This window comes from Apodemus sylvaticus, chromosome 11, assembly GCF_947179515.1.
Source record: "Apodemus sylvaticus chromosome 11, mApoSyl1.1, whole genome shotgun sequence".
NCBI lineage: Eukaryota > Metazoa > Chordata > Mammalia > Rodentia > Muridae > Apodemus > Apodemus sylvaticus.
The window spans coordinates 5,296,025-5,323,372 of record NC_067482.1 but is presented as its reverse complement, the minus strand read 5'-3'; the positions used below and the strand labels follow the sequence as shown (position 1 = coordinate 5,323,372).

Here is a 27,348-nt window from a genome sequence, read left to right as displayed (position 1 = left end):
GCGACCACTTACTTGGTAAAATTTTTTCCCTCATTGTACTCTAAGGTCATGTCTGTCTTTGTCATTGAGTATTTACTGTATGGAGCAAAATGCTGGATCATGTTTAATTATCCAATCTGTTAGTCTATGTCTTTTTATTAGAGAGTTGATTCCATTGACGTTGAGAGATAGTAAGAACCAATGATTGTTGCTTCCTGTTATTTTTGTTGTTAGAGCTGGAATTATGTTTGTGTAGTTGTCTTTTTGTGGGTTTGTTTTGAGAAGATTAATCTTGGTTTTTTGGGGGGGGTTTACCTACTTGTGTTAGAGTTTTCCTTCTATTATCCTTGAAAGATATTGTTTAAATTTGTTTTTGACATGTAATAACTTGGTTTATCCATCTATGGCAATTGAGCATTTTACTGGGTATGGTAGCCTTGCCTGGAATTTCTGTTCTCTATGAGATCTACCCAAGGCTTTTAGAGTGTCTTTAAGAAGTCTGATGTAATTCTGATAGGTCTGCCTTTATGTGTTACTTGACCTTTTTCCCTTTCTGCTTTACATATTCTTTTTTTTGTTTGTTGCATTTGGTGTTTTGATTATTATTTGATGAGAGAAATTTCTTTTCCAGTCCAATCTATTTGACATTCTGTAGGCTTCTTGCAAATTTATGGCCATCTCTTTCTTTAGGCTAGGGTGATTTCTTCTATGAGGTTGTTGAAGATATTTACTGGCCATATGAATTGGGAATCTTGACCCTCTTCTATTCCTATTTATTAGTCTAAGCTTTGGTCTTTTCATTTTGTCCTGAATTTCCAGGATGTTTTGGGTTAGGATCTTTTTGCACTTTGTACTTTTATGGACTGTTGTGTCAGTGTTTTCTACGGTCTCTTCTAGGCCTGCAAGTCTCTCGTCTATCTTTTGATTCTATTGGTGATGCTTGCATCTGTAGGTCCTGATCACTTTTCTAGGTCTACCATCTCCAAGGTTGTCTGGCTTTGTAATTTCTTTATTGTTTCTATTTCCATTTTTAGATTCTGACAAATTTGTTTCATTCCTTCACCTGTTTGATTGTGTTTTCCCATATTTCTTTAAGTGATTTATATATTTCCTCTTTAAGGAAATGCTTCTACTTGTTTACCTGTTTTCCTGGCTGGTTTTGTGTGTCAACCTGACACAAGCTGGATTATCACAGAGAAAGAAGCCTCCCTTGAGGAAATGCCTCCATGAGATACAACTCTAAGACATTTTCTCAATTAGTTATAATGGTTAGAGGGCCCAGTGATGCCATCCCTGGGATGGTAGTCCTGGGTTCTATAAGAAAGCAAGCTGAACAAGCCAGGGGAAGCAAGCCCTTCAGTACCATGCCTTCATCAGCTCCTATTTCTTGACCTATTTGATTTCCAGGCCTGACTTTATTTAGCAATAAACAGCAACATGCAACTGTAAGCTGAATAAATCCTTTCCTCCCCAACTTGCTTCTTGATCACGATATTTGTACAGCAATACAAACCCTAACTCAGACACCTCCATTCTCCTATATTTCTTTAAGTGAGGTTTTGTGTCTTCCTTAAAGGTCATTTATCATTTTCATGAGATGATATTTTAGATCAGAATCTTGCTTTCCAGATTTGTTAGGGTATCCAGGGCTTTCTGTGGTACGAGAACTGGGTCCTGATGTTCCCCAGTAGTGTTGGTTTCTCAGGCTTATGTGCTTGTGCTTGCCTCTTGCCATCTGGATATCTTTGGTGTTAACTGGCCTTGTTGTCTCTGATTGGAGCCTGTCCCTCCTGTGAGCCCTGATATGTTGGGCCTCCTTCGGTCAGGCTGTGTCTGGGTATGATAGGGTATCTGTGGAGCTGAATCAGAGCCTAGCTGTATCAGGATTCAGCTCCACAGGATTCAGTGTCAAGCTGTCTATGGGTGTAGACTGGTTGAGAAGCGGGCTGGAGTACAAAATCTGCTCCCAGGTACAGATGTAAACAGGAGTGAAGGTGTGCCTTCAACAGGTTCTATCTTGTGTGTCCTCTATAGGTGTGAGGGGGCCTTGTGGAGGGGATCATCCCAGTCAGGCCATGTCTTGCAGTTAGGCCAGGTATTTGGATGGTGGTAGGGGGACTCACCTATGACCTTGAGGGTGTCAGAAATTGTGGGGGCAAGCTATCTCTTGGTGTAGGCAGGGTGGGGTGGGCTGGATCACAGGATCTGTTCCAAGGAGCAGATTCAAACCAGAAGGAATTCCAGCTTTTAATATTCTTTCTTTGTTCTCTTGATTTAATATTTTGATTATTATGTGGCAGGGCAATTCTAGTCCAACTAATTGTTGTTGTTAGCTTCTTGTATGTTTATTGGCATCTCTTCTTCTTGGTTAGGATATTTTTATTTTATACCTATGTTGAGAATATTTTCTGGTCCTTGGAGCTGGGACTCTTCCCCCTTCTTTTATTCCTATTACTCTTAAGTTAGGTCTTTTCAGATATCCTGAATGCTTTGTGTCAGGAATTTTGTAGTTTTAATATTTTCTTTGACTGATGTTCCTTTCAATTTTTTAATTATATTTTCTACATCTGAGATTCTCTCTTCCATCTCTTGTATTCTATTGGTGATGCTTGTGTTTATTGTTCCCATTTTCTTTCTTAGGTTTTCTATCTACAAAATTACCTCAGTTTGTATTGTCTTTATTTCTTCTATTTCTGTTTTCAGATCTTGAACCATTTTATTCATTTCTTTCACCTTTTAATTGTATTTTCCTGTATTATTATTTTGTTACTGAGGTTGCTTTTACCCATAGGGATATAGCTTTTATTAAATTAATAACCAGCTTGCCAGCTCAATCCTGATCCCAATTTTTCTATTAAAGCAATTGTAATTAACTCAAAGGAATGTGGATTGGAAAAGAAAACAAATAAGTTGTTCTTAATTATGACTAAAGGAAAACAGATATTATATGGAAAGGTATTTTGTGGCAAGTCTAAAAGCCATATGATGGTTCCTGAGAGATGACTCATCAGTTAAGAGCACTTGGTACTCTTTCAGAGTCCCCAAATTTGGTTCCTAGTACCCATATAATGGAATAGTTTTCAACCGATTGTAAGAACAGCAGTAAACATTCTGATGATCACTTCTGGCTTCCAAAGTCTCCTGCACACATGTGGCATGCATTCACACACACATGTACATTCACACAAATAAAAAGAGAATAAGTATTTTAAAACACTGAATGACAACATTATGTTGTCACATGGAAGGAAACAATGCCATTGGGGATCCCAGAGTACTAGGATGCCTATAAAACTGATATTAGTTTATTTGATGATTGAAGTGAAAACAAACACTTCTCTGGACTCAGTACCCGGGCTGACCTACTTTTTTCTTTTTAGGACTAAGAACAAGTGTGAAGGTTTTCTTCACTATGGCATTTACTATCATGATGTTGGCTTATTCTGCCAGTTCCCTGTCACTGTCTTTAGGAGCTGGGGAGAATGTAGCAGCTATAACAACACTACTGATGATAATCTACTTTGTGTTCATGCTGGTGAGTGGGAACTGTGTATTACTAAAAAAAAACATTTTCTCTTGTGTTCCTTCTTAGAGATGGAACTTGCTTGATAAATCAGTACTTGGGATATGAAACTGTATGTTAAAACTTATTATGGTGTATTGTGGAGAAGGAGCTGTTTGTACTACTGCTCTATCATTACTGTGATGTAGTTTGCATGCTCTTTCTGGTGAGTTCTTAAAAGACATTTCTTGAGATCATATTAGAAACCATAATATATTGGACTTTCAGTAAAGTGCTGTGGTTGGCTGATTCCTTCACAAAGGGAACAGATTGCTGCCCTGCTCTCATGTTGGTGTGAGAGACTTGCTGTCATTTTAGCCACTGCAGAGATGGCTCGGTTTATTCACTAGTTTCTAACGGGAAAACATGTGCCATAGGAATGTAAGTGTTCATCAGGAGGAGTCTATGCCAGGACTGCCTTGTGTCCTGAGGAGCATTAGAAATGGTGGAGAGTCCAGAGTGCTCAGTAGTAAGTCAGTCTCCAGTGCTAACATACTTCTGCTTGTCTTCATAAACCTGGTTACTCAGTCTTAGTCTTACATGCCTGTAGCTGCACGCAGCTATGTCAAAAAGGTTACCGGGTTCCCTGGAAGGAAAGCTGGGGTTAGGACCAGGATGTTGAGAGAAACATGAAGCCAAGATATGATTTCTGCTCAAGGCTCAAAGTTTAATGGGGTTCTCAAAATGTATAGGCTGGAAACAGGTCTGTAGAGCTGGTACACTTGCTCCACAGGTGGCTGTAATCAGGTGGTAGTGCCTCTCAGGAAACTGCAGGTCCTTGGTGAACAGTGAGCTAGAACTCCACCCTAGGTGGGAAGTAGTGGTAGCAGAGTTCTGAAATTCCTGCTCAAAGGCTGGGGGAAGGCAAAATTCCCCCCTTTTTATTAATTATAAGAGAAGTTTCCTCCAAGTTATTTGTCCCTCACCAGTTATTTTGCATCCACGTTGAGAGCAGAGATTTAAGTCTCCTGTGGCAGACTTAAGATGAAGTCAATATATAAGGCCAATTAACATATCCTAACAACTTTTGAAAATCATTTCAAATAAGCAAATTATCTTTATTTGAATTTTCAGTGCCAATTTGCTTAGAATCTAATGGATATATTATCTTTCTTGGAAGAACAACTACTCAAAAAAATTTTTTTAAAGCCCATTGTTAAGAGCAAAGGCCTGTAATAAAATTCTATGAATAATATATACTTAAAGATTTAAAATCCTAGCTTCTTGTATTAAAGAAGAGACAAAACATTTTCTCTCACATAAGGTAAGGCTATCAGTCATTTCTTGAGGAAAAACTTTCCAATGAAATTGCTTTATTGGTTCTTTAAAGTTAGCACATTAGAAGCAAATTGTTTTATAATTATCAGGATCCTTAAAGCAAAAAAAAAAAAAAAAAAAAAACCCTTTAAATCCATAATAATTTTGTATGGAGTAGGCAGGCCAGATTTTAATGCCTTCATAAGGTCTACATAGCCTTATTAAACTTTCATAAGTTTAATTTAAGTTTGAACTGTATTTTGAACCACACCTGTGTAAGTCTGTAAAGAATGTTTTTTGGGGGGGGGCAGGAACTTCCTAGGTGGGGTTTGCAAGACAAAAGCAGTACCTCACAAGCCTCTTGGAGGCAGCCCTGAGATTTGCATTAACCCAAGTGTAAATATCTTCTAATCTGAGCCTATTGCCCAAGGCTAGACCCAACACCCATTCTGTAACTAGACCCTATTGTATGAGTCTCAAATAACAAAAGGAACCTGTTTTTGAGGGTTCCTGGAAAAATTCTACTAGCTGTTTTTAGTAGTCTTTATCTGCAATTTTTTGAAAGAGTTAAAAATAAGCCTGCTTGATATCTAATACATTCACATTGAGATTTCCAATTCAATCTTGGGGGGTTAAATTTTGCTTCTACCACTGTAGCCAAGAAACTTGTGAAAAAGCAGCAACAGGCCTATACTGGCCACAGCTGTTTTTAACTTTTATTGCTCTTGAAATCATCTTAATTACAAAATATGTTAAGAATCATGAACCTTCAATCAGACTGCAAACTGCAGTCAGTGATACTCTGGCAGTTTTTAACTGTAATTCTTAACTTTCTCTTGTAATATTAGAGCATAGCCGCAACTTTGGAAAGCAAAACCCAATTTTAAACAATCTATTTTCTTTAAAATCAGTGGCAAACGCATTACTTTCACACTATAAAGTTTGTCTGCCACTTCTTATGTTTGAATGCATGACAGTGTAACTTATAATAGTCATTAAATTTTCTTCGTTTTAAATATTATTCCTTTTAAGTCTAATTTCTAGGTTAAGATCCACATAAACATTATGCCAATTTGGAAGTATCTTTAGAGGCCTGTTTTTTCTGGGTTGAGTCAAGTCACGTGTTGCTGTTGAAGATGACTCCAAAGCTGAATTACCAGTTTTAAACTAACTTTTTGTTACCAACATTACACCTTTTAAATCATGCCCAATAACTTATAATCCAATGCTCCATAGTCAAGGCATGCAAAACATACTTATACCTTTAAGTCCAAACAGAAACAAAATAAAGTGACTACATGAATCTTATACATTTAAACCAAACATTTTTTTCTTTTTCTAGCTGTAATTTCAAGAGAGAGAGAGAGAGAGAGAGAGAGAGAGAGAGAGAGAGAGAGAACAAAAAAAGCACTTCGGACCCAATGATCACAATTTCAGAGATTTTTCTAGGAAAAATAACCATTAGCCCACTTGCCCTAGAACTTGAGGTTGCTGGCCCTTTTAAAAGCAACTTTTTTTTTCCAGCTATGCTTGACTCCTAGCTGAATGCGGGGCAGCTTAAATCAGCCTCCAATGTGTAAACTGAGACTGGATTAAGAGATGTACCGCAGTGGTGGTGCATGCCTTTAATCCCAGCACTTGGGAGGCAGAGGCAGGCAGATTTCTGAGTTCAAGGCCAGCCTGGTCTTAAGTTCCAGGAGAGCCAGGGGTACACAGAGAAACCCTGTCTCGAAAAACCAATAAATAAATAAATAAATAAATAAATAAGTAAGTAAGTAAGTAAAAAAGAGATGGACTGCCAGCAGATGAAGTTTTTACCAATTTTTCTTTTTAACGTGAAACATAGAACAACAGCCATTCAAAGAATGAAACAAAAGAGACACAAATTGACAGGTGGACAAATTGGTGCACCAAAGACAAACAATACATAGAGAGGGAAACAAACTTGCATAGTTCTAAGAATATCTCCAGTAGGGTCCATAGAGGAAACAGGATGTCTCCATATTTCCACTTGTCCCTAGGAGAGTTTTAAAATCCATTTTCCTTCACTCTTTCTCTTCCATGTTTCTAAAATTATTTATTTTATGCTCTATTCCTCTCCCCTGATGCAGTTCTAGACAGATGCAATTCGTAGCCCACATCTACATCGAACAGGTTACCAGGTTCCCTGGAAAGAAAAATGGGGATAGAAATGGGATGTTGAGAGAAACATAAAGCCAAGAAAAGATTTCCTGCTCAAGGCTCAAAGTTTAATGGGGTTCTCCAAATATATAGCTGGGGTGGGGAACTCTTCCCCCAAAGGCTGGAAACAGATCTGCAAAACTGCTTCTCTTGCTCCACAGTTGGCTGTTGTCAGGTGGCTAGTGCCTCTCAGGAAACTGCAGGTCCTTGGAGAACAATGGGCTAGAGATCTACCCTAGGTAGGGAGTAGTGACTAGCAGAGTTCTGAAATTCCCGCTCAAAGGCTGGGGGAAGGGCACACATGCCCATAAATTATATACTATGTGTATGAATCAACAGACAAACAGAACCAGATCCCATGCCTATAAGGTGTTTGGATGAACTCTACCCCATTTTTTTGCTCACAAATTCCTCTTCTTTGTACATTTTTTGAATGAGAACTGTCCCCAAGTCTTTTGAGACACTGGGTTTACAATTTCTGTGTGAGGTATAGACATAATAGATAAAATATGTCTCGGTGTGGCTGTTTTGGGTAGTTGTGGTCGTCCCCACTTGCTGTTCCCTCTACGCATTGTGCATTCATGTGAACACATGAGCATCCAGCTTCCTGATCCTATGTTTATGCCTGATGCCTGCCACCATACCCCACTGCCGAGACAGACTCTAATCACTCTTGGAACTGAAGGCTGAAAAAACTCTCTTCCTCATGTTGCCTTGGCCATGGCACTCTATCAGCCTCAGGAAAGCAGCTGCTACATTTCTTGTTATGCTCACTGCTCCTCTCATCCTGCCTCATGCTCTATTTCATTTTTTATAAACCCAGTGGGTCTACTTTGACTGCCTGCACATGTGCCTGTGTATCCATAGCCACAGCACGAGAAGTGATATTTTCATCTTAAAGAACAGGCCATTACGCGATCAGAAAATGATTAGTTGGTTACTGTCATTGTAGTAGTCTGTCCAGTGTCCTGCATGTATCTCTGTTTTCCCCAAGGGAAAAGAAGAAGGATAAGGCAGGCAGGATGGTCACTGTCCTTGAGCAGACTTGTAATTTCACCAGATGAGTCCTAGAACTCCTTCCCCCAGATTTCAGCACATTTAGATCACTGCCCGTTGTTTACAATACCCAATCAAAATGTTAAGACACCATACACAGGAGACAAAGGAAAGGTGATGAAAATGTCCTCCTATTACATCAGGACTTGGACTCACAGTACTCTGTGTAGCCTGTTGACATGCTCAGACATCATTTTCTATAAAGGAAGCCTTGACATTCTGGTTCTTAGAGCTAAAAGTCTGTAACACACATGACTGTTGGGATATAGTGATGGTGTTTTCTCCTCCGTTATTGCTGGGGTGCTGGAGTCATAGCAATAGTGGAGCAGTTGGTCTGTAAGATACTGTCTCTACTGCCATCCCTGAGCAAGGACCCCCAAATATAGCAGAAACAGCAAGGCCAGAGGAACCACTTGAAGGAGCTCTGCCCATCAGGCTGGGAGAAGTCAGGTTTATGTTAGTCGTGTTCATCCTATTGCAGAGCATCGAAGGGAAGTCTAGTGACCTTGCAGAGCCCAGAGCTGCCTGTGTATCATGAAAGAGGATTTCAAAACTATGAAATGCTGATCTCCAGTGATTCTCAAGCATTGGGTGGAGAGTGAAATATGATTGTACATGTATATATAATAAGATGGGGGAAGAGTGTATGGCTCCTCCCATTTTTCCTTGTCCTATATGTTTCTGATATGTAAGGGGATAGAATATGGATGGATAACAGTAAGTATACCTCCTAGAATATATGGTGGAATTTCAAAATTTGTAGAAAGGAGATTGTGATGTTAAACTGTCTCCTGCAAGTCTCCTGACATTATATGTAATAGAATGGTCTTTGTCTGGGATGAGTTGGCCCAAACTACAGCTTTCCCTAATGGTTTCACTACTGTTGCTTGTCAGTCTGTCCACTTCAGTTTCACTGTTGCTTCTGCACTGTGGAATTGCTTGTCTCGTAAATTTCATATGCATCCACTACAGTTAAGACCTTTACTAAAGAAATTAGAACTAAGGCCACATTGAAACAAATCTGTGAGCTTTCCTTCCTGAGTGTGCTTCTGAGCATGAGGAGCAGCTTGGGCAGCTTGTGCAGGAGTTCCTCCTCCAGTCCCTGTCTTGGTCCAGGACATTGGCAGCCATCCGCTGCTTAGTAACCAGCAGCAAGCACGCTTCCGACAGCTTGAGGCTGTGTGGCTTGCCCATCCGTAACAAAATCTTGCCTTCACTGTAGAAGGACTTTTTGTTTTACCATGAAGTTGCATATGATACTTTTATGTTGATGAACATAAAATATTAAAGAAAATTTGTTTAATTACTTGTGACTCATAAAAATGAAACTTCTAATCTATGGCTCAAGACTTGCCATCAAGGGGCTGGCCAGATGGTTCAGTGGGTAAGATCACTGTTTTGACAAAGGTACTGAGTTCAAATCTCAGCAACCATCCATAAAGTGATCTGATATCCTCTACTTGTTTATCTGAAGACAGCTACAATGTACTTATATAAAATAAATAAATGCATCTTTTAATTTAAAAAATTGCCATCTTTAAAGGATTACAAAACAAAGCAAAGTCCTGGCTTCCCAGCTAGCCTATTGCTTCTACTGCCATGTCTGAAAGTGAAGCCTCCACTCTAACACACCTCAGAGCTTCTTTCGCTGTCAGACAGAAGCTGGCAGAGCAGTCTATAGGCTTTATTATTGTCTACAACAAGCCTTAGACAGACAATGAGGACGTTGCTCTCAACCTTATTTCCTTTATTGGCATAAGAAAATGCAAACTGATTATTAAAATGAATAGTTACTAAGTAAACATTATGTGGTTACTGATCCTCATACTGTTGATGATTTGATAAAAAAACATGCTAAGATATTGGGCAGCAATAAAACAGAATCTCAAATGTTAACAACACCTCTTGTAGCTGCTTATATTCTTATGTTAATTTTGGTCCCCAAAACTGCTCACACAAGTGTCCATACATAAGATACTCAGGGACCCTGCACCAGGCTGATTCCAGTTGGTAAATAAAGATGCCAACAATGAATGGCTGGTCAGGGTGGGAAGAGCAGAGACTTAAGAGTCACAGGCTTGGGATAGAGAAGGAGGAGGAGAAGAAACTTTGCCCCATGGTGGGGGTGGGGTGGGGGGCAGGAGATATCACACATGAGAAGTAGAAATTGGTATATGATATTCAGCGTTTTTGCTAGCAAGGATATCTATGGCTGTGATGAATCACTATCATGACTAAGAAGCAAGTTGAGGAGGAAAGTGTTTTGGGGCCTATGCTTCCACATCACTTTTTATCAATAAACCAAGTCAGGACAGGCACTCAAATAGGCAGAATCCTGGAGGTAGGGGTTGATGCAGAGGCCATGGAGGGTACTGCTTAAGGGCTTGCACTAACTGATCACTCAGCCTGCTGTCTTATAGAACCTAGTAGGACCAGTGGTCTCAATGACAGTAGGCTGGGTCCCCCCACATTAATCACTAATGAACTAAGTGCCCCACTGGCTTGCCTAGAGCTGATCTCACAGAGGCATTTTCTTAAATGACATTCCTTCCTTTCCAGTGAATTTAGCTTGTGTCTAGTTGACATGATATGAGGTAGACACAGTGTTTTGCAGTATGCATTCCTAGATGGCAATAGTTTTATTAGAATAGTCACTATAACTGGCATATTTCTGTCACTATAACTGACATATATAACTGTCATAATTCAACTAATCATATATAGATGGTATATGAAACAAATGATTCTTTTGCTCTGAATTATCTCCATCCCCTGAATTAGGCACTATGAATTATGCACTATAAACTATATAGCTAATAAATTAGATATTATACGGAATCTAAAGAGGATTTTAAATGTGTAGCATATGTTCATTGAAAAATTAAAGGATGTGGATATTTTAAATTCCATCTTACATATAATGTAAGTATCTATAGGATGTGGCGTCTCCAGAGTGGGTTGGAATGTCTTTCATTTTAAAACCACAAAAAGACTTGGCTTTCTAAGGAATGAAGATTTCTGTTTAGAGTTAACTGAAATATATATATAACAAGAAGGTCTAAACAGAAGTATGTAGCAGTCTTGAAGAAGGAGGGTTTTCTCTAGAAGTCTTAGTCACTGCACTGACTCTAACTTGTGGTTCTGCTCTTTGTAGTGTTTTGCAGGTCTATCACTAGACACAGACTTCCTGCCTGTACTCTCATGGATTCAGTACTTAAGCATTCCTCATTATGGATTTAGGGTAAGACGTCCTCTCTGTTGTTGTATTTGCATTCTCCAACTGTAACAACTGAAATGAATTCAACCCAAGTCCTTGCATCACCTATAATCTCTAACCAGCTCCTGCACAGGAATTTCTTTCCAGGAGTGAAAGATGAACAAAGGCCTGTTAGTTTAACTAAGGTCACTGAGTCATCTGGGGTTTTCCCCAGGCACCTGCTAGTTAAGGGTTAGAGACTTTGATATGCAGTTCATGGCAGGAAATTAAAAGAAACAGAAACCATGTAATACCCACAGCCATACTGGCTTCACAGGTTTTCTATGCAGTAAAGTGTGTCTTAATAAACTTTTAGTCCCATAATTATAACCAGTTTTGATGAAAAGAAGCAAGAAAATGTTGTTACCATAAATCAATAACATTCATACTATCAACTGTATTTTTTTAGTTATAGGGAAGACAGGATTATGGAATTGGGCAAGGAGAATGATACCTGGGGTGATGCAGTTAGAGAACACACACATTACTCCAATGGTAGCATCATTATTTCAGACCAAAACCTTATGAGTGTGGGGCAGTATAAGGAGACACTGCTTAGCTTGACAGACTGTGAAATTGGTAGAGGTTTTGTGTTGAAATTTTTTTTTTTTTGCAAATAACAGTAAAGATTGAACTTGAAGATATAGATGCTTTTGTACTTTGAAAACTTATGGACATATAAAATTATTTGCCTTTCCCTGTTCCTCCTTGTGTTACAGGCTTTGCTGCATAATGAATTCCTGGGACAAAACTTCTGTCCAGAACACAACACAGAAGAAGTCAGTAGATGCCATAACTATGTAATGTAAGGTTCAGTTTAGTGTCATAATGGTGTATAGAATGTTAGTAGACTTAGAGGGACCTGCCCTTCCAGGGTGAACAGTCTGTCTTTTGCCTATTCCCTGGAGTGAATCCCTGTGCACCAGAGGACACATTGAGTGGATTATGACCCTTCTTTCTGGTGTAGATAAAGTGCAGAAAGGGCTCTTTGGATCATCAAGGAAAATAGTTTTGGTGTTTTGATTGTGGATTTGAATTTCTTGTTTCTGAACATTTGAGTTTGACACGGGCTCCCCTCATAAGTTAGCAAGGCCACGTAGTTTCTGCATGTATAGGATATGGTACCTATGAGCTGACCCTGATAAAGTCAGAGCAGCAAGGGCGAAATGTAGTGAGTTTTACCTACCATTCAGGGTCTTCCTTCTGCCACAAAGTCTGGAAGACTTCAAGTGTGTGTGTGTGTGTGTGTGTGTGTGTGTGTGCGCGCGCCTAGACTATATTCCAACAGGAGATATGTCCTGCAATGAAAGAAACATATATTTCAGTATGTTGAAAAGGAAATCTCATTTTTGTCTAATGCTATTAAAATGAAAATAGAATTTTCAATATTCCTTAGTGTATTGCTTTAATGTTACAATACCTTCAGTTTCTACTATCGTTTTGATTTTGATACATAACCTAGAAGAAAATATGCTGATATGTTAAATATCTTATAGATATTCAAAATAATAGTGAATAATAGCAACACAAATTTGTGTTTTGAATTGCTGATAAGAAAACCTGTGTGGAGGGAGATCTTATTTCTCATGTCTTCTTTCTCCTGGTGTAGTCTGGCTTCTATCATATACAACTTCCTTACCAATTTGTGGTCAGGAGTGGGTAAAGTGGAACAAGAGGAGGCCATCCACAGACTTCCTCCTCATAGGTCTGGCCCCTCAAGAGGTAGAAATCTGCTTTTTCAGCAGATTTGTGAATTGCTAAACTCTAAGTCATACAAGGCAGCAGAGGGTCACAGGGATGGAGAGACACAGGCAGCCATTGTAGCTGTATGTAGAAGTCTTAGCAGCAGCTCCTGGCCTAACATGTGTCAGGCCCATTGCATGCTGCTGTGGTTCCACTGCTACCACAGTCTGTCACCAGTGTTGCTGGGCATGCCCTGTATCTGAGCATCTTTGGTTGTCACTTCAGTCTTACTTAGTATAGAAGGAGACAGGAATTCATTGACTCTTTGCTGAAGTTCTTGATCTCCTCTGGTACCAGGTCTAGAATTCCATGTTTCTGTTCTTGTGCATGACTGTCTACTGGGTCAGCAAAATGCTGACAAAACTTGTATCTCCTTGGAATGTCTGTGTCATTAGGAAGCTGGGGTTTTCTGCTTTAGGAGTAGCAATACTTGACCTGTGCTTTTGCCCTTTGTAGAGAACAGCATTGTAGATTTAGTAAAAATAACATTGTTGAGTCTACAGAGTTGGATCATAGTGTGGCTCTGAGAACTTCCCAAACTTATTAGGACTATATCCAGTGTTTTTATGAGTAGATTTTTCAGCTATACCAGTTTGGATACCAGACTCAATTCGATGGGTTGGTATAACATATAACAAAATCATAAGCATAGCATGACTATAATTAGTTAAATAAAAACATGCATAATGATGTGCTTTTACTATGAGTTTGTAAATGGAAGCGGCAGTGAATATATTGAATAAACTTTGACATTGTCTTCATGTGTGTTGAATTACAGATGTACTGGTGAAGAATTCTTGGAGATCCAGGGCTTTCATCTCTCATCATGGGGCTTCTGGGAGAATCACCTGGCATTAGTTTGTATAATGATTATCCTCTTAATAATTACTTATGTACAATTGCTACCTCTTAAGAAAAGGATATATTGTTAAATTACCATTTTTGTGTTTTCATATTTAAATTTCAAATTTGTTTAAATTATCCTGACATTAAACAGAGACTGTCTACTTTTTTCTCTTTCTTTTAATTTGTATTATTTTGTACCATAAATCCAGGAAATGAACCTGCAAGTGACAAGGTACTATGGTGGGAATTTTCTACAATTATTTAAAGAGTTGTGTTTCCAAACTATCTTCTGAGTGTTTATAATTATATTCACAAACAAATGCTACATCCAGCATTACCCAGATAGGATTTTTCTTCTGTGAACAGTAGTGAATGCAGAGACTTATGGCTGCTCACAATACAAGATTAAGGGACAACCGAGGGCTTAATTCAAAAGGACACCTACAGCACCGCCTGTACAGCTCAGAGCATTGTGGAATATGGGGTGAAAGAGTGCAAGAGCCAGAAGATGAGAAGAAGGCATGGAAATGCAATATTGTGGTCATGCACAGCCATGGCAACCATGGTCCAGACTCTACAGTTATCTGCACAAGACTGGATTCCTCACCAGCATAGGAAAGAACAGAAGGGAACTCAATGGGCCCTTCCCCCATCCTGCTCAACTATTGGCTTCTGGCAGATCATGCAGGAGAGGTAGTCACTGATTCACATTTATACTCACATTCAAGCCTACGGGACTGCAGTGGAAGTCTGAAACCCCAGATCTGCAGTTTCTGGTTAGGATTGTTTAAACTCTGTGGGTCATAAGACAAACCCAAAGATATGAAGGTGAGAAAGAGATTTGTAAAGAGGAGCATGTGAAGGAGTGTAAGGGAGATGAGAACGGTGGTACGGAGGGGGAATGGCTGAAATGCATTATATGTGTATATGGAATTGTCAAGTTTTAAATTAAAATTATAAATATAAAAAATGTATAAAATAATAAAGATTTTTATTTGTTTTCTGTTATACTGTAATTCAGCAATAAATATGTTTTAAGAAATCACAAAATAGGGCCTAGACAGATGGCTCAGTGGTTAAGAGCACTCACTAACTGCTCTTCCAAAGGTCCTGAGTTCAAATCCCAGTAACCACGTGGTGGCTGACAACCATCCGTAAAGAGATCTGGTGCCATCTTCTAGTGTGTCTGAAGGCAGCTATGGTGTACTTACATATGATAACAAATAAATCTTTTAAAAAATAGAAATCAGAAAATAGTAACAGACTAATTATAATTAGTTACTTATAATTAGTAACAAACTAATTATAAGTAAAAGACTCTAAGCCTCAAACTACTACAGAGACACTTGCTTATCCCTTGTGTTTCTATAGTGTAGAAAATACAAGTATCAACAACCAAGACAGTATGCCTCCTTCAGAATTCAACAACTCTATCAAAAACATGAAAGTTGATCTATAGCAAGAAGCAATTGGGTGTCAGCTTAATGTGTTAGTGTCCAATGACTCAAGTAAATGAGATCTTCAGCGACAGGGTCCTACTATCATGTTATGGACAGTAAAGAATAGCCTTGGTAATAATCTGGGATGTTTGTGGAAAACCATAGAATCCCCTTTGACAAATGACTCAAAGTGATGTTATAGATTCCTAGCACTGGAGGGGACAGACATCGAAGCTGTCTTATTGTGCCCTTGTCTCCTCCATAATATGGTGACTCTCTTTTAAATTCCTTTCATAAATGTATAAAATGTAGGCTAATAGGATGGTATGTAGCAGAAATGACAGGAGGACCTAATTGAAGACTGCCTGAGAGACCAAGGATTGCTTGTGAAGACAAAGCCAGCCTATTAGGAACTGTCTTTTAGAAGAGATAGATTCTCAGTTACCAATGGCGCTTGGGAGGAGAGTATGAAAGGAGCAAGCAGCAGTGTTCAGAGAGCTTGCTGCTGTCTTTGTTGTCTGCTGTGGACAGCTATGTCCTTGGCTCTCTGTCACCCCACCTCCACCCCCCAAGGGCAGGTAGGGTCAGCAGGGAGCAGTCCAGGGCACAGGAAACAGTAGTAGTGTCTTTCGATGTGTCTTTTCAAATGGCATTTAGTTGTTTTGTTTGTTTTCTCCTTTTAATTATTCCTTCTTGTGTTAGTTATGATTTTACTTCTGGGAACAGATACTATGACAAAGGCAAAACTTATAAATGCAACATTTAATTAGGGCTTATTACAATTCAGAGGTTCAGTCCATTAGCATCAATGCTGGAGCCCGGCAGAGCCCAGGCTGGCCTGGTGCAGGAGGAGCTGAGAGTTCTGCATCTTGTTACAAAGGCTGCCAGCTATAAGTTTGGCTTCCAGGCAGCTATGACAAGGATCTTCAAGCCCTGTCATTCATGGAACAGAAAAATTTCATAATGTTATCCTTATATAATACAGATCTTCATCATGTGAAGACAGCAAGAAATTAAGAGAGGCATTGAAATACATTTATTGTCGATTGAAACCTAAAAACAATAGATTTGAGGTTGCAACCAGCCTTTAGTATTTACTCTTTAAGAAGCTACAGTACTGTCAATAAAATAATGGTTACAAAATTTAAAATCATATCACACAGAAGAGAATTTCCTGTTTCACAAAAATACAAGCAGTGACTAAATGATGCTTTAACTCTGGCTGATAGAGAACAATTATTTCTTCCGGTGGTCAAGTATAAGCATCAGATTACTTAATCAAGTTTCAGAGAAGATTTGGCAACCTGACTATAAAAACCAGTCAACAGCACACTGGAGCGAGTGGGACCATGTTGGCTACTTCTGAGCTAGGCTGTGATATAGCCTGCAAAAGTTCTACAATGTGGAAAATATTAATTAGTTATTAATAATTAATCTGGGAAATCAATGATAAAATAGTAAGTATAGGAATTTTTAAAAAAACTAAACCTTTATTGAAATAAAAGGATTTTGCAGGTTGCCTAATGTGCCCTTTTGAAAACATTGAAGACTTATCTACTCAAAGATTTAACCTATCTGGTATATATGTTGCAATTCATTTCCAAGTGTTCTATGGCTAACAATAAATTACTTCTTGATGATGATTTTTCATATTTTATTCTTTCTAAAAAATTATATTGTGGAAGATCTACTGTGAAACTCATCCATACCTAAACATTGGGAATTTTTACTTTTAATGAGAACATGTGAACATAATTATTTCAAATATTCAATGTATACTTTTCTTCTTTGAGTTATATTGACTTTTTGATAACACTCATAGGACTTTTCTAAAACAATTCAGTTTAGTATTTCCAATATGTGTTTAGTAATTACTGTCATTTATTTGAATGTATAAACATCATAATGCCATCTTCATATAATACAGAGCTTTACCCTGGGAAGGTAGCAAGAAATTAACAGAGGGCACTGAAATACATTTATTCAGACTGAGACCAAAAAGGAATAGACTTGAGGTTGAAAACAGTCTCTAGTATTTATTCTTTAAGAAGTTAAAATATTGTCAATACAATAATGGTTACATAATTTAAAATCATATCACAGATATGTGCCCAAGGGCCCTCAAATCTGTTTTTGGGTCTTCCAGGACACACAGCTGTGCCTGGATGTTCAAGAGTCAGAACCTCACTTCTACCCTCCACACAAGGCTGGTGCCTTGTCACAGCTCAGGAACTCCCCAGGCAGCTCTGGCTGGGCCCCTCATCTGTGACTGCATTTCCCATCCCTGAGTAGTGGCTTGGTATTCCCCCTATCCTATCACCTGGATCCCAGTCTCATGCTCCCCAGGGCAATGGCCCTGCTTTCCTTTTTATTAAACTTACTAAATTCGATAGTTAGAAGTATGTATAAGAGCATTTTTAAAATTATTCATTTAAGTTATGTAATGAACTGTCCTTTGCAGAGAAAGGAAAAGTGCTTCCATGTGGAGCCTTAAACCAAAGCAAGAGGAACAGATTACTGTGTACACTGTAGGGTGAACAAAGTAGACAAGAGCTAGCTCACAAACTAAAGTTTAAGGAGTCATCTGCAGGGGTCACCATTGGGAAGGAGGACCTGGTGGGGCAAAGTGTGACTTTCTTTTAAATCTCGAGCGTTTGTTAATTCATGCATGTGAAAAGAAATTGTCCAGATTTGTGGGTATAGAAGTTGGGGGGTGCTGTTGAATCAAACTTTGTTGATCTAGTATATCAGCTGTGTGTCTGTGTCAGCTGACAGATGTCAGCAGGTAATATTACACATAATGACAAAATCATACATCATCTCCTTGATGTCCTTTCCCCAGCAGGGAATGGCCTGCTCTTCTTGAAAGTCACTGTAGTTATGCATCGTTCCCTTGCTCTGCCACCACCAGCCACAATGCGTGTTTCATGGACAATAATTCCAGGGTTCACATCTACTTTTGAGTTTAGATGTTTTTCAGGTGTTGATGGTGCTTGGCAGGAAGCAGACATTGAATTGTTCTTTAACATTGTTTTTTTGTGTGGGCTTCAGAGGACATGGGTTTTCCTGAAGGCACAAAGAGGCATGAGGGACTGCAGAGCCATAACCAAAATTCTGATCATCTCCATGCAGAGATGGGACTTTAAGGGACTATACACTTACAAAGGATCCCCACAATCAGTGCCCTGTTGGTCATGAAACTGCACACAATAACAGCTTAGGCAGTGTCCTGCTGGCTCTCCCATCTGATTTTAATCTCTTATAACACTGTCATTTGTCAGATGGATGCAGAGCTTCAGCCAGCCTGTCTATATTACAGATGGAAATAGAAACTGAGAGGGAAGATAACACAGAATCTAGCACTCACTTAGGAATGGTTTTTATAATGCTCTTGTAGTTGGTGTTTGGGGAACACTGAGTAAGCATCAAGCCTTTGACAGACAGAGTTGCCAGATCGACGAGAAGCTAATACCTAGGATAACATACGGCACGAATCCAGAAAGTGGTTTTATTTGGATGGAAAGAGAACTTTCTGCCCATGTGTCAGAGTGCATGAAAAAGTAAAAATAAGGCTAAGAAACAGAATGAATTGTTTTGTGGAGTGCAAATCTGATTTTAGAGGTCTACATAGTGCCTAGGAGTGGACTTGGCATGAACTCTTCTGTGATGTTCATCCTCTTCACAAACAGCATGAGAACTGTATCTGTCAAAATCACGCTTGTCTTGTGTTCACTACTTTGATTTTTCTTTCTTCAGTATTGTTTTCCTTCTTTGCAGTTTCGTTCAAGGAATATTGACCTTGTTTTGTATTGAAACTAGATTCTCCTCTCATACAGTATATCATGACCACACTTTCTCCTTCCTCTACCCCTTCCAGTTACACTGCCACTTCTTATATCCTCTTCTCCCACAGATTCCCTTTCTTTCTGATTTCTCTTTACAAGAGAGCATGTTGCAAAGAGAGAAGAGCCAAGTTGAACAAAATATGTCAGAAAGGCGTGTTGAAAGCCCTCATTTTGAGCCTGGACATGGCAAGTCAATAGGAAGAAACGAGCATCAAGATCAACAAAGGAATCAGAGCCCTCCTTCCTCCCAGTGTCAGGGTTTCCACAGATCACTAAGCTAATCCCCATAACACATAAGCAGAGGACCTGGCTGAGATCCATGCAATCCCCAGTTTTGCTATTTAAGACTCTGTGGGGTTTCTGAAAACCCTGGCCATGTAAGGATTGGACTCCCTATGATATCCAGCCCCTCAAGTTAAACCAAATACTGGTTGTCCACTCAGAAAAGTTCATTATCAACACACTTTAGAGACAGGGATGTGTACATGTGTGTTTTATAACTTGTGTTGTTTTCCAGCCTTTCTTCCTGTGGCCTGTGGAACCTTCTCTCCACAAAGAGACTAGAACATAGGGGTAAAGGCTCAAAACCTGCACAAATTTGATTTTCACATGGCCCTGTGTGTGGTAAGGTTGCAGAGAGCAAAGTATTTTTTCATGAAATCAGGATGGGTAGTTTTGAGACCTCCTTAGCTAACAACTCAATGAAATGTAACCTGTCCCCAACACTGAATGCATGCTACCTATAAAGAATGGTCAATTAAGACTTTTTCCTCCATTAGAGGAGTGTTCACTAGAGTCACCCTCAGAATTCCCTGAAAGTTCCCAGGGCACTTTGTTCCTTTCCTAAGCAGCAAATGCCCCCTCATTCAAGCTCTCTTTTTTTTTTTTGTAGAGTTCTTATTGAAATTTTATCAGGAAAGGATCCACTAGCAGTCCTATTCTAAAGAGCTTAGTAATCACTGATATAATTTTAGGAATTCTCATGGATCATCGTTAAGACTTAAGAAGCCATCAATCTGTATATATAGCATCACTACAACAACATTACAAGACAGTACAGCTTTGTGCATCTGCAGCGATCTGCTCGAAAGGGGTCAGCTAATACCTTGTGATTGTTATGTGTCTTTAATAATGACAGGAGAAGCAAAGCGAATACTCAGCAGGACTCTCTCCTAAAATGATTTCCTTTTGGCCTTGCGTCTGAAAGCAAATATGTCTCCATTTATAATCCAAAGCAGACCATCTCAGGAAGACCACCTGCTACTTATTAGCTTGTAGTATGACGGCTCCTGTCACTTTTTCTCCACATCCTCTGAAACATCTGCTGTCACCTGAAGTTTGGATCTTAGCCATTCTGAATGGTATGAGTTGGAATCTCGGGGTTGTTTCGATTTGCAATTTCCTGACAACTTAGGAAGTTATATATTTCTTCAGGTACTTCTTCACCATTTGAGATTCCTCAGTTGAGAATTCTTTGTTTAACTCTGTACCCCAGTTTTTTAATAGGCGTCTTAGTCAGAGTTTCTATTCCTGCACAAAACAACAGGACCAAGAACCAAGTTAGGGAGGAAAGGCTTTTTTCAGCTTACACTTCCACATTGCTGTTAATCACCAAAGGAACTCCAGGACTGGAACTCAAGAAGGTCAGGAAGCAAGAGCTGATGCAGAGGCCACTGAGGGATGTTACTGGCTTGCCTCCCCTGGCTTGTTCTGTTTGCTTTCTTAAAGAACCCCAAACTACCAGCTCAGGGATGGCACCACCCACAATAGCCTGGGTTCTCTCTCCTTGGTCACTAGTTGAAAAAATGTCTTTCAGCTGTGTCTCATGGAGGCATTTCCTCAACTGAGGCTTCTTTCTCTGTGATAACTTCAGCTTGTGTCAAGTTGATACATAAAACAGGCAAGTACAATAGGGTTACTTGTTTCTCTGGTGTCTAACTTCTTGAGTTCTTTGTATATTTTGTATACTAGCTCTCTATCGGATGTAGGAATTGGTAACAATCTTTTCCCAATCAGTTGGTTGCCATGTTGTCCTCCTGACAGTGTCCTTTGCCTTACAGAAGCTTTTCAATTTTATGATTTCCCATTTGTCTATAGATGACCTTAGATCCTGAGCCACTGGTGTGCTGGTCAGGAAATTTTCCACTGTGCAGATGTGTTTGAGTCTCATTTCCACATTCTCTTTTGTTAGATTCAGTGTATCTGATTTTATGTGGCGGTCCTTGATCCACTTAGACTTGAATTCTGTACAAGGAGATAAGAATGGATCAAATTGCATTTTCTATAAACCAACTAATATTTGAATTAGCACCATTTGTTGAATATACTGTCCTTTTCCACTGGATGGTTTTGGCTTCTTTGTCAAACATGAGGTGATCATAGGTATGTAGGATTATTTCTAGGTTTTCAGTTCTATTCCACTGGCCTACCTGTTTGTCTCTGTACATATATCATGCAGTTTTTAACCCTGTTGCTCTGTATTACAGCTTGAGTTCAGAGATGGTGATGTCCCCAAAATTCTCTTATTGTTGAGAATAGTTTTTGCTATCCTGGAGTTCTTTGTTATTCCAGATAAGTTTGATCATTGCTCTTTCTATCTTTGTGAAGAATGGAGTTAGAATTTTGATTGTGATTGCAGTAAATCTGTAGATTGATTTAGTAAAATAGCCATTTTCACTACGTTCATTCAGTTGATCCATGAGCATGGGAGATCTTTCTGTCATTTGAGGTCTTCTTTGATTTCTTTCTTCAGAGACTTGAAGATCTTGTCATACAGGTCTCTCACTTACTTGGTGAAAGTCACACCAAGGTAATTTATATCTTTGTTTTGATTGTAAAGGCTGTTGTTTCCCTATTTTCTTTCTCAGCCAATTTATCCTTTATGTATAGGAAGGCTACTGGTTTGTTTGAATTAATTTTATGTCCAGCCACTTTGCTGAAGTTGTTTATCACCTGTAAGAGTTCATTTTCTTTCTTTTACCTAATGGCTTTTTTTCCTGTGGATTGTGACTTGATTATTATTGTTGTGGTTGCTGTTGTTGTTGTTGTTGTTGTTGTCGTCATTATTATTATTATTATAGTCCATTCATTGCCCTCCTATAGTTCCTCATCTGATTCATTCTTCCTGCTGTCTCCAAGAGATTTCTCTTTCCCCCTCCACCTGGTCAGGCCTCCCCACTCCCTGGGACCTCAAGTCTCTGGAGGGTTATGTGCTGCTTCTCCCACTGAGGCCAGTCTAAGCAGTCCTCTGCTGTATATGTGCCAGGGGCCTTGGACCAGCTCATGCATGCTGCCTGGTTGGTAGCTCAGTCTGAGAGATCTCAGGGTTCCAGGTTATTTGAGACTGCTGAGCTTCCTTTGGGGTCGCCCTCCTTCTCAGCTTCTTCCAGCCCTTCCCTAATTCAAACACTGGGCTCCCTGACTTGAGTCCAATGGTTGAGTGCAAGTATCTGCATCTGTCTCAATCAGCTGCTCCTAGAGCCTCTCAGAAGACAGCCATGGTATGGTCCTGTCTTCATTATCTTTTAGCTAATGGCTAATATCCATTTATGAGTAAATGCCTACCATAATTTTTATTCTTGGCCTGGGTGAGCTCAGTTAGTCTGATTTCTCTAGTTGCATCTAATTGCCAGTAAATTTTACAATGACAATTTTTAACAATTGAGTAATATTCAAATGTATTAATGTATCACATTTTCTGTATCCATTTTTCAATTCAGGGACATCTAGGTTTGCTCCAGGGACAGTGGGTGAATGTACCATTCTTTTAAGCACTTTAGTAATAATCTCTGAGTTTTTCTTTGTAGTTTCTTTGGTTGGGATAAAGTTCTTAATTTGTATCTCTGGCTGTCCTAGAACTGATTGCATAGACCAGGCTAACATCCAACTCAATGAGATATGTTGCTTCTGTCTACCTAGTGCTGGGATTAAATGCCAGAGTCAATCTAACCAGGTTGCTCATTGGGGTTTAGTTTTACTTGAATTAGATATTTGCTTTATTTACATTTTCTTTTCCCCTCCCCAAACTCCTAATCCCATCCTCCACCCCCTGCTCACCAACCCTCTCACTCTTGCTTTCCAGTCCTGCCATTCTCCTACTGGAGCATCGAGCCTTCACAGGACCAAGGGCCTCTCCTCTCATTGATGCCTGACAAGGCCGTCCTCTGCTACACATGTAGCTGGAGCCATGGGTCCTTCTCTGTGTAGTCTTTGTTTAGTGGTTTAGTCTCTGGGAGCTGTAGGGATTCTGGTTGGTTCATATTGCTGTTCCTCCCATGGGGCTGCAAAACCTTTTAGCTCCTTGCATCCATTCTCTAGCTCCTCCATTGGGGACTTGGTCTTTAGTCCAATGGTTGGCTCTAAGCACCACCTTCTGTATTTGTCAGGCACTGGCAGAGCTTCACAGGAGACAGCTATATCAGTCAGCTGTCAGCTAGCACTTGTTGGCAACCACAATAGTGTCTGGGTTTGTTAACTGTATATGGGATGGATCCCCAGGTAGGGCAGACTCTAAATGGCCTTTTCTTCAGTGACTGCTCCACGCATTGTCTCTGTATTTCCTCTCATGGGTATTTTGATCCCCCTTCTAAGAAGGATCAAAGTATCTACACTTTTGTCTTCCTTCTTCTTGAGCTTCATGTGATCTGTGAACTGTATCTTGAGTGTTCCAAGCTTCTGAGCTAATATCCACTTATCAGTGAGTGCATAGCATGAGTGTTCTTTTGGGATGGGGTTACCTCACTCAGGATGACATTTTCTAGTTTCATCCATTTGCCTAAGAATTTCATGAAATCATTGTTTTTAATAGGTAAGTAGTACTCCATTGTGTAAATGTACCATATTTTCTGTATCCATTCCTCTGTTGAGGGATAGCTAGGTCTTTTCAAGCTTCTGGCCATTATAATTAAGGCTGCTATGAACATAGCTGAGCATGTGTTCTTATTACCTGTTGGAGAATCTTCTGGATATATGTGCAGGAGTGGTATAGCTGGGTCCTCAGGTAGTACTATTTCAAATTTTCTGAGGAACTGCCAAACTGATTTCCAGAGTGGTTGTACCAGCTTGCAATCCTACCAGAAATGGAGGAGTGTTCTTCTTTTTCTACATCCTCACCAGCATCTGCTGTCCCCTAAGGTTTTTATCTTATCCGTTCTTACTGGTGTGAGGTGGAATTTCAAGGTTGTTTTCATTTTCATTTCTGTGATGATTAAGGATGTTGAACATCTCTTTAGGTGCTTCTTGGCCATTCAGTATTCGTAAATTGAGAATTCTTTGTTTAACTCTGTACCCCAGTTTTAATAGGGTTATTTGTTGTTCTTGAGTCTAACTTCTTAAGTTGTTTGTATATATTGAGTATTAGCCCTCTATCGGATATAGGGTTGGTAAAGCTCTTTTTCCAATCTGTTAGTTGCTGTTTTGTCCTATTGACAGTGTCCTTTATAGAAGTTTTGTAATTTTATGAGGTCCCTTTGTCAATTCTTGCTCTTAAAGCATAAGCTATTGGTGTTTAGTTCAGGAAAATTTCCCCTGTGCTCATGGGCTTGAGGCTCTTCCCCATTTTCTCTTCTATTAGATTCAGTTGTGTCTGGTTTTATGTGGAGGTATTTAATCCACTTAACCTTGAACTTTCTACAGGGAGATAAGAATGGATCAATTTGCATTCTTCTGCTTGTTTACTGCCAGTTGAACCAGCATTTTCTTTTTTTTTTTTTTGAGTTAAAATTTATCTTTATAAATTCACTTTACATCCTGTTTACTGCCCCCTCCTGTCACCCCCTCCTATTCTCCTTGCCCCATACCCCCATTTCATTCTCTGAGTTGGTAGGGTCCCTCCTAAGTATCCCTCAACTCTGCCACCTGAAGTCACTGGTAGGATACACACTTCCTCTTGCACTGAGGCCAGACAAGGCAGTTTAGCTAGAAGAACCAATCCTATATATGGGCAATAACTTTTTGGAATCCCCTTTTCCAGTTGTTTGGGTCCCACGTGCTGGCCACTTATAAGTGAGTATGTACCATGCATGTCAATTAGGGACTGTGTTACCTCTCTAAGGATAATATTCTCAAGTTCCAGTCATTTGCCTGAAAAACTCACCTTTGTTTTACAGAGCTCAATAGTTTTCCACTTAGATGTACCACATTTCCTTCATCAGTTTTTCTGGGGAGGGGCATCTAGGTTGTTTTCAGTTTCTAGCTGTTATGATCAACGTTGCCATGAACATAGTTCATCAAGGGTCTTTGTGGGATGTTAGAGCATGTGCTATTTCTTGAGCTTTTGAACTTACCCCTTCTTGCTGGTATAATTGGGAATCTCAGAATAGTTTTGCTTGTTGCATTAAACACTGTAAAAACCTTTGATTTAATCTAACACTTCAGGCTAATTAGAGAAATCAGAGATAAAGGGCAAAAACCTAAATATAATCAATGCAATATGAAGCAAGGCAATAGTCATCATCAAGCCAAATGGAGAGAACCTCAAAGCAATTCTACTAAAATCAGTGAGAAGAGAAGGCTTGCCACCTTTCCCTGTGTTTAATATAGACATTTAAAGTCTAGCCAGAGCAAGAAAACAATGAAAGGAGATCAAGAAGATACAAATTGCAAAGGAAGAAGTCGAAGTATCACTACTTGTTGATGATAAGATAATATATATAGTGACCCCCAAAATTCTACCAGAGAATTCCTGCCATTGATATATACCTTCAGCCATGTGGCTGAATACAAAATTAACTCAAAAAAATCAGTAGCACTCCTTTAAACAAATAATTTGGGCTGAGAAAGCAATAAGGGAAACAATACCCTTTACAATAGCCACACATTTTATATCTTTGTAAAACTATTACCAAGCAAGTGAAAGATCTGTATGAAAAGAATGTTGAATTCTGAAGAAAGAAATTGAATATTTAAAAAGATGGAAAGATCTTCCATGCTCATGTATAGATAGGATTCCCATAGCAAATATGGCCATCTTACCAATATTTCATTGCTTTTGGTAGTTAGTAATTATTCATACAATAAGCACACAAAGTGTGCTTAGTATTGTTGACATGTTTACCTGTCTCTTTATGTCTGGTAATTGGCAGTTTTCTTACAAATGTGCATCCTATTCAAAAGGTCAAGAAATGAGAGATGTGAACCTTAATAAGAGGACTCCATGAGGAGAGACAGAAACCCTGAGGAGGACTCAAGCTGAGAGGGGGAGTCCAGTAACTCAGCTAGAACCCGCAGGAAACCCTGACAAATAGAAGATCAGGACTCAAAGTTAAAGCAGAGATCTAGAGTAAATAATCAAGGAATATGGAGAAGAAAATAACACGGGAACGGAACACCCAGGAAATGAGGGACGCCGTGGACAAACCAAACCTTGGAATTACAGGCCCAGGGGAGGAGAAGAAGCCCGAGTCAGTGGCATAGAGCAGAGCAGACCAGCAGGGTCATAGATGAGAACTTCCCCAGACTAAGGAAAGACACAAGAAGTGCACAGAACACCAAAGAGACCAGACCAGAAAAGACATGCTTCAGCATATGTACACACTGACATCACACGTGTGCACACGCATGAAATAATAACAATGATGACGATAATAATAATAATTTTAAAAACTGAATGTCAGTTCTGCAGCAATCTCATAGCTTTTATTTGCAAGCTCATGGCACGGATCCTTAGTACCTCACTGTCACAACTGAGGAGTCACTTGACAAACTTCCGTTTAGGAGTTATTCCAAGAAAGTGAGAGGATTCGCTTAATGGTACTGTCCTCGTACCAAACCAGAAACTGCAGGCACGTAATCGATTTTCAAAGCGCTCAGTCACGGCTGGAGAGATGGCTCCATGGTACAGAGCACTTGCTGTTCTTCCTGAGGACCTGGGTTCTATTCCCAGCACCCACATGGGCGGTCACAACCATCTGTGACTCTAGTTCCAGGGACTCCTGAGCCCTCCCTGGCCTCCGCAGGCACCGGAGCGTCTGTGTCAGGCACAGACATACACGTGGGCAATAATGTCCACACATATAAAAATAAGTAAAATAATTAAGAGGTTTTAGTCTGCTTTGAGGTAAAACCATCTCCTTCATTCCAGGACAAGAGGCCACATCTAGAAGCTAAAACTTTAGAACGGGAATGGGGAGTGCGGGGTGGGGAGTGGGGGGCTAAGGGGTGGGGGTGCGACTTGTACTTCCCTTC

At 39.6% G+C, this 27,348-nt stretch overlaps 2 protein-coding genes across 2 annotated transcripts in view; both read left to right on the top strand.

Moving 5' to 3' along the window:
- LOC127696115 (ATP-binding cassette sub-family G member 3-like) overlaps nt 1-14,841 on the top strand; it is a 52,158-nt gene extending 37,317 nt beyond the window's left edge. The window contains exons 13-16 of the mRNA XM_052198628.1: nt 3,360-3,514; nt 11,190-11,276; nt 12,011-12,096; nt 13,813-14,841. Of these exons, the coding sequence (XP_052054588.1) occupies nt 3,360-3,514; nt 11,190-11,276; nt 12,011-12,096; nt 13,813-13,966 (482 nt within the window). The 3' untranslated portion in view covers nt 13,967-14,841. The remainder of the gene's footprint in view (nt 1-3,359; nt 3,515-11,189; nt 11,277-12,010; nt 12,097-13,812) is intronic.
- The window catches only part of LOC127696114 (ATP-binding cassette sub-family G member 3-like), a 120,836-nt gene that overhangs the window by 37,317 nt on the left and 56,171 nt on the right, over nt 1-27,348 (top strand). The window lies entirely within an intron of this gene.